Below are 7,756 nucleotides of genomic sequence, written 5' to 3'. Positions count from 1 at the left end.
ATACTGTCTCCCTACATTGGATTTTCAACTAGGGATGTACTTCCTATTTCCGTTTATCAATACACTCCTTTGACCTTAAAGCAGAAATCATCATAATGACGATTCAAATACAAACTTGTACTCACTTTATGGTCTGTGAATCCGGTGAATATTGTTTTCGTAATGCCATACTGCATCTTCTACAGAATATCACAGGTCAGAATACAGGATCATTGTGCCTCTGCTGAAGAAGATCACAGTAAAATGATAAATGTCAAAAAGAAATTAAAGTCAGGACACAGTTGTTGGTCACATTATCCTTATTTTAAGGTTCCGCTTAGGTCAAAATTTACAAGGCTGGCGTACATATGAAAAAATGACAAATTTTGTTACCATTTCTTATTGCTGTCAGTTAAGATTTTTCTTATATTTAATTATGTGATTATAGTTGAAAATGAAACAAGTCTTTGTGTGAATTATTCAAAAATAAATAGGCTACAACGGTTTTAAATATGGGGTAAATGGTTGAGAGAACACAAATTTTCAAAAAAATGTGGAGAAAATACAAGTGATTTTTCAAAACCTACATTTATGTCACTCTACTTTCCTGGCCACTATGCAGTGCCAGCTAGCATTTAAACTAAGCACCGTTTAACAGTTTCAATGTGAGGTCTAATAGTTGTACTGCATATCCGCTTGATGGGGACCGCCATTTTTAATATATTGAATGGCATTGGAATCACAGCATTTATAAGATATGCAACAACTAGACCGGAGTAGATCGTGCATTGTTTTATATAGTAGGAAAATTCAACCATTTGAGAATACCTTTCGCACAATTTGACAACGCATCATTCACATTTACACTGTTGAATGATCGATACATACCAGCCACCCATCGAGTAGAAGTAGATATTATTCCGCATTTTCGCATTGACATGAAATTACTAATTCTGCATACATACCATGAAATATTATAGTTTTGAAGCCCAAACCTTAAAATGTATTAAAAATATATTTTGTAACGACCACTGGTATCGTTAAAATGTTTTACTGAGATGCGAAAACATGACCTATTTCAGGAACTTCACTTCCGGTTTGGAGAAAAGCTGCGACAGGCTATGAAGATGAGGTAAACATCGAAAAAGAAATACGTTTCTAGGACCATCGGCGACTTTTCATGGGTAAGATTTAGTGTCTAGTGAATGTTATTGCTGTACTATTGAGTATTGTCTTAGATATTAAATGATCAAAAGGGTTTTGTAAGTCCTGATCGACTAAAGATCGATGCTGTTTGTCAAAATATAAACAGACAACACGTACTATATCCGGTAAGTAATTATTAATTAAATATTAATTATAAATTGATACAACAAAAATTATAGCATACAAGTATAGGTTAGAATGCCATTGGTTGACAGGTAAGTTATTTTAAAGTTTTAAATAACATTTCACGTAAACATCAATATATGGAAACCATTATGTAACTGGAGTTTGGACATATCAAAGTAAGAATGGGAAGCAAACGGAAAACAAGTCGTGTATTTGGTAGAGGTTTGGGAAAACACAGAGTAATACAGAGAAAGAAACATTTAGGCCAACTTACAAAATTAAGTGTAAAAACCTGAGAAATGGGAATTTGAAACTGAACATTAGCAAATCACACAGGCTGTTTACTAAGCCATGGTATAAAAAGACACCCATGTCCTCAGTTAATGCGGCATTTTCTACTAATGATGATTTAAAACTAATAATAAAAAAGGTGAAAGATCTCAGCCCCAAAGGTTATAAATTTATGAATTTAGATTGTCTGCAATCTCATGTTACCGTGATGTCCATGCATGCTCGTCTATGTGTTGGTGCAATGAAAATTGCCAGTGAAGGTAAACCCCCAATTAAGCTGGAAACCGAAGTCCGTTCATTGGGTCTGGCCAGTGTAATGTTGACACAGTGCCAAGGATGTCTTCAGCAGTGTAAATTAGAAACTTGCACAAAAGTCCCAGGATCCAAACGCTATGATGTTAATGTTCGTGCTGTTTGGGGCAGCATGGTAACTGGAAATGGTCCTTCTCACTTGAATGAGTTCTTGGCAACTATGAACTCCCCCGGTTTATCTCAGTCCACATTTAGTTTCATAGAAACTGATATTGGAATGTGGTGGCATTCGGTTTTAGAGATGGACATGTTGCTAGCGGGTGAAGAGGAAAGAAATTTGGCAATTGAGCGCAATGACTTTCATCAAGAAGTCCCTGCAATAACTGTAATAGCAGATGGTGGTTGGTCCAAAAGGACTCATAAACATTCGTATAATGCAGCAGGTGGTGTGGCAATCGTAATCGGAAAAGAGACCAAAAAGCTGCTGCATATTGGTGTGCGGAATAAGTACTGCTACTTGTGCAGCCAGAATAGTGATAAGGAACATACTTGTTTTAAGAATCGGGACCATGACAGCCAGTCAATGGAAAGTGACATCATTTTACAAGGGTTCCTTGAATGTGAAAGCAAACACGGGATAAGGTACATGCGTGTTGTTGGTGATGGTGATTCTTCCGTTTTTTCAAGAATCAAGGAAGAAGTACCCTGTTCGGGAAGAGATGTTGCTAAACAAGAATGTGCTAACCATGTCTGTAAGTGTTATAGATCAAACCTAGAAAAGCTTGTCGTAGACAATCAACTGTACAAAGGCAAACACCATTTGTCAAAATCTACATGAGTTAGACTCGTAAGTGCACTTAGATGTGCCATCTGTGTAGTATCTTAAGACTACAATGAACAGAAATTAGATCGTCCCAATGCGATTAAAAGATTGAGTCACGACATTAATAATTCAGTTCATCATGTGTTTGGCAAACATGACAATTGCTCTGATTTCTGTAAAGCTAAACTACAACCAGTACCATCATCAGCTGATGATACAGCTTCTTCTTCAAATGCAACTGTTGATGAGGTTAGCTCTGTTGATGAGCAGGTCAGCTTCTGGAAAGAAGGTGCGTCAATATCAACCCAACAACAGGCCTGTTATGGAACATCAACTGACTATAGTAATGTCGAACAGTACATCATTAAGGATGTAACATAACTCTTGGTTAGAACTGAAGAGAAAGCTGATCGTCTCATCAACAACAGCACCACCAACTTAGCTGAAAGTTGGATACACATCAGAACCAAGTTTGATGGCGGAAAAGTGCACAACCTGTGTAATGCGACAAAATTACTAAATCAACAATTCAACAATCCCAGTCTGGTATTTGGCATTCAGAAAGAAAGAAAAGAGTCACAGCTTCAAATTTTGGATCGATGGTTAAAAGAAACCCATCATTACCTATTCAGAAATTTGTGCGAAACCTGCTCTAGAGTTCATTCCATGGAAATCGGTATACAAGAAATGGCATTCGTCAGGAAGATACCACAATAGAGGAAGATGAATTGAAGAAGTCTGACGAAGGGGAAAGCATACATGTTGAGCGCAGTAGATTAGTAATACATCCTATTCACAAATATTTGGCAGCAAGTTTAGATGGCGTAGTTTTTACTTCCACTGGAGAAACTGGACTGTTGGAGATCAAATACTTGCTTCATTCGAAACAATTGAATATTTGGCAGGCTTCAAAAAAAATAAAAAAAATCTGTTTAGAAAACTCTGAGGGAAAAGTCAAACTGAAAACAAATCATTTTGGATCTTATCAGTGTCATGGCCTTCTAAACATATGCAACAAAGAATGGATTGATTTTGTGGTTCGCACCTTAAATGCTCACCAACTGTTTATACAAAGGATATATAAGAATGACAATGTTTGGCAGAACATTATGCTCCCAAAACTGATGTCTTTTTACAACAACGTACTACTTCCAGAACTTGCTTGTCCAAGAGAAGGCAAAAGTCCAAGCATACGAAAACCTGGAATATGGGTATGTTATGACATGTATTTTTACATTCCGTGCAATATCAACAATGCATATACAACATGTGCAGTATGAATATAAAGTGATATAAGGTTAAGTTCAGTATTGTACATGTTTATTAAGCAATTTGGTAAGTAAATATTCATGTCAAATTTTTTTTATGATGTGTATGTATGACTAGTAGCTGTATTATGTTTTAATGTTTTGGCATCTACATTGTTGACTGATGCATGTACATGAACTGTACATGTATAGGGTTTAATTTAAAGGGATTGAAGTTTATGCTTTTGCTAGAACATCTGTTATTGTTCAAGTCAGCATATCCTTACCGTTGGTTGGTGGTTTCAAAATTTACTGTACAAATAAATCTTGCAAGTCATGAACAAGATATGACCTACACTAAGCTAAACTGACTATTGCCAACAACTATTGTTTTGCCCTTTGAAGGCTCACCATGAGTACCGGTATAATTAAATATAATCATATATATATAATCATCATTCTGTATTACCAACAGTACAGTTTTTGAAAATTGAACTATAAAAAAGGTAATTACATGAAATAATTTAATACTTTGGACTGAACTGAAGTTTAATGTTCATTATTGTTAAAACACTGTGAATGACACTTCATATACCCTATGTTAGTATATTTACAGTATGTGGCATAAAAAAATCAACTTCGTACAAAAGGAACTCGGAAAAGAAAGTCAACTGCAGGAAAAGGAAGACAGTACAAGAAGGGTCGTCTGGAGAGCTCTGGTTCTGACAGTGGTGACGCTGAACCACGAAGGCTTGTACCAGTTCATAACAGGTAGCTAAGCATAGGTGTTAATACCTAACCATTTAGTCTAAACAGTTCGTGGTGTTTTATTCCTCTGTAAAGCAATGAATGTGTTGTAAAAGTCAAAAACACATTAAAAACACTTCATATGCTTTAACCTAAATAAATCTGTATGTGTTATTGTATGTTCCTATTTATATTTTAGGAGAACAAGACAGACACCTATACAATTTGTAGGCAGGACCATTAAACATGAGTGGATTATTGATGAAACCGTATGAAGTAGATAATTTAGTTGAAGATTTCCAGTCTGGATCTGTGCAGTTATGTGACTTATAGTATATTTGTTGGGACAATAGTAAAGGTATTTAAAATTGTATTTTTTGCATTATTAGCTCATATAGTTGTAAGGTGTCTGATGAGATCTGATAAATTAATTATTTTGTAAAAGTAACATATTTATTTATCAAGGAAGACAATTCATATTCAATACATTGATCAAGATTGCGTTAAAACAAAGGAATACAAGTAATATAAACGTTGATGTATGTTTTGGTTATTACATGTATGTCAAATGCCATGGTGAAGTTTTGTGTGTTAAATTTAATTTGGAGCAGTCTGATATAATATCCACATTTTTAAATTACACTATTTTTGAAACAAATTATATTTTGTACAATTACTGTATTTGAAACCCAAATACATCACGCACCAGAAAGAGAAACACACGAGGAAATCAACAGCATTCATTTGAAACCAAGTCGGACAAGAAAGGACCCAAGATGAACATATAGAAACAAATGAAACTGAATCATTGACACCGCCGCCTGTTCTTAAGAGGTAAATATGCAAAGAATGTAAAATGTATAAAGACAGCTTTAGACATAAGCTGTAGTAAGTTGTATTTCAATAGTTGTAAAATAAATAAAGTTTAAACATAAGTAGTCTTTAGGAGCCAATATTTGCTATATCCAGTATATAGAGGTTAAATTTTGCAAGAAAGGTGGTCTTTATAAGTTAATATTCTCTTCACACAATTAGCAGCAAAGGCAAGTTTTGCTGTATTTAAAATAGAATAAAATATTTTCGGTGGAAGGATCACGCATGATAAGGAATATCGTTCATGTCCAGTCGTATTGGCCATTGTGTTTCAATCGCTGACCTGACTTTTCTTTTTAACTCATTTACCCTGCATATTTAAACTGGACTTGACCGGTTTTTGTTTTGGTAAGGTTCAAATGTGACTTTAGGTGTGAAGGGGTTAAAATCATATGTAATGGTACAATGTAGGAAGACAACAGTGGTTTCAGACAAGGCAGCCACACTAACAGCTTCAACTGGTAATACACAGTAGATAAAACGGCCATTTTACCAAATGTTACATACATGTAACACGTAGACCTGAACGAAATACCACTCAATGGCTATTTATAACTGTTATGGTGGATTTGATAGAAGTTTTATGCTTATAAGACTAAAATAATCACAAGGGTTTGGTAAACAACATCACATCATCGTGTCAACACAATCCCGAGTACTATATACTATTGGTCTCTTACATGTATTATATGCAGTAAACAGTTGAACTATATGCATATTTTAAATTAGGGTCAAAGTGAGCCATATAATAACGTGGTAACTAATTTAAGGTTTTTAGTACAAATGAGTGGCTGAATGTGATTTTTTGATCACATTCAAAAGTGAAATCTTATGACATAGTTAAGCATATGAATATTTGATACATAAGTATATCACAACCAGCCTATGTTATGTATAGATATAGATATACATTTAAATATTTATCATAATGTGATTCAATGGTTGAATGTGTTATCTGTATAAATGTATTTTCTTGGTTTGAACTCTTTGCAACTGAAATGATTGAAACATTATGATAACTACATGTATATCTAATCAAAACGCATAGATATATTTCATTTCTATACATGCCAAATATCTACTGGAGAGGCAGCAAACATATCCCTTCAGCCATTTCTGGGTGCCAGCATTTTGTAAAATTTCTGAACTGTTCATTGATACAAAATTGTTAATTTGCGGTCTTAACCTAACACCTTTATAAAGACGGAGCATGGAATAATTTAATTTATCAACTTTATAAAATACCACTTTTATTATTATCATTATTATTGTAATATCTGCTCTACGCCCGTGATTTGATCTTCACTAATAATTCTCAATATGAAAACCACAGATATGTTTGACTTGAAAACAAAACAGATACTGATGTCGGAACTGAAATAAGTCTACAAAATATAGTAAAACGATAAATGTCGCTTTAACACGTGGGGGTGGATTTAAAATGGAATCACACAAATATGTTTAAGTGTAATACATGTCATTGTGTCACACCTAATATGAAGGTAATTTGGAATTTTTATTGCTGTATTTTTCAATTTGTTGGCGTATTTCTATGTGTCAATACCACTGCGTCTGTTGCCTTACACGTGTCAGCTGGACACAATAAAAATCGAGTGCTGAAGATTTACGACTTCCTAAGTTAAAACCTAAATACATTGTCATTAAAACTAGCGTTTTATCAAGGTTTCCGTATTAAAGGCAAGACGGTTCGAAGTGAACACAGCTGACTGGCAGATTTCACTGACAGACCAAGGATTAGACGATGACATGATGGATATTCAGGTAAATATACAAAAAAACATAAAACTTTTCTGTTTGTGAAATCATTCAACTTACAAAGAGTATTACATTTGTATATCAGTAGGGCTTTTTAGTTATCATTTTATTTATGATTTTTTTTTTCTGTTTCTGTTCCTGTCTTTTTATACCGACTATGTATACTAATGTCGAGACGTGCTCAGTTCCTGTCTTTCTATACCGACTATGTGTCTTGATTTCGAGACGTGCTCTGTTCCTGTCTTTCTATACCGACTATGTGTCCTGATGTCGAGACATGACCTGTTCCTGTCTTTCTATACCGACGATGTGTCTTGATTTCGAGACGTGCTCTGTTCCTGTCTTTCTATACCGACTATGTGTCCTGATGTCGAGACGTGCTCAGTTCCTGTCTTTCTATACCGACTATGTGTCTTGATGTCGAGACTTGCTCAGT

At 34.7% G+C, this 7,756-nt stretch overlaps 1 protein-coding gene across 1 annotated transcript in view; it reads left to right on the top strand.

The window, feature by feature from the left end:
• The first annotated feature begins 1,810 nt into the window (after window positions 1-1,810).
• LOC110456697 (mucin-2-like) overlaps window positions 1,811-7,756 on the top strand; it is a 12,468-nt gene continuing 6,522 nt past the window's right edge. Inside the window, exons 1-2 of the mRNA XM_021507581.1 lie at window positions 1,811-2,606; window positions 2,859-2,966. Of these exons, the coding sequence (XP_021363256.1) occupies window positions 1,811-2,606; window positions 2,859-2,966 (904 nt within the window). The remainder of the gene's footprint in view (window positions 2,607-2,858; window positions 2,967-7,756) is intronic.

This window comes from Mizuhopecten yessoensis, unplaced genomic scaffold, assembly GCF_002113885.1.
Source record: "Mizuhopecten yessoensis strain PY_sf001 unplaced genomic scaffold, ASM211388v2 scaffold8833, whole genome shotgun sequence".
NCBI classification, from domain to species: Eukaryota; Metazoa; Mollusca; class Bivalvia; order Pectinida; family Pectinidae; genus Mizuhopecten; species Mizuhopecten yessoensis.
Note: the sequence above shows the minus strand (reverse complement) of the source record. Positions and strands in the feature narration are given on the sequence as shown.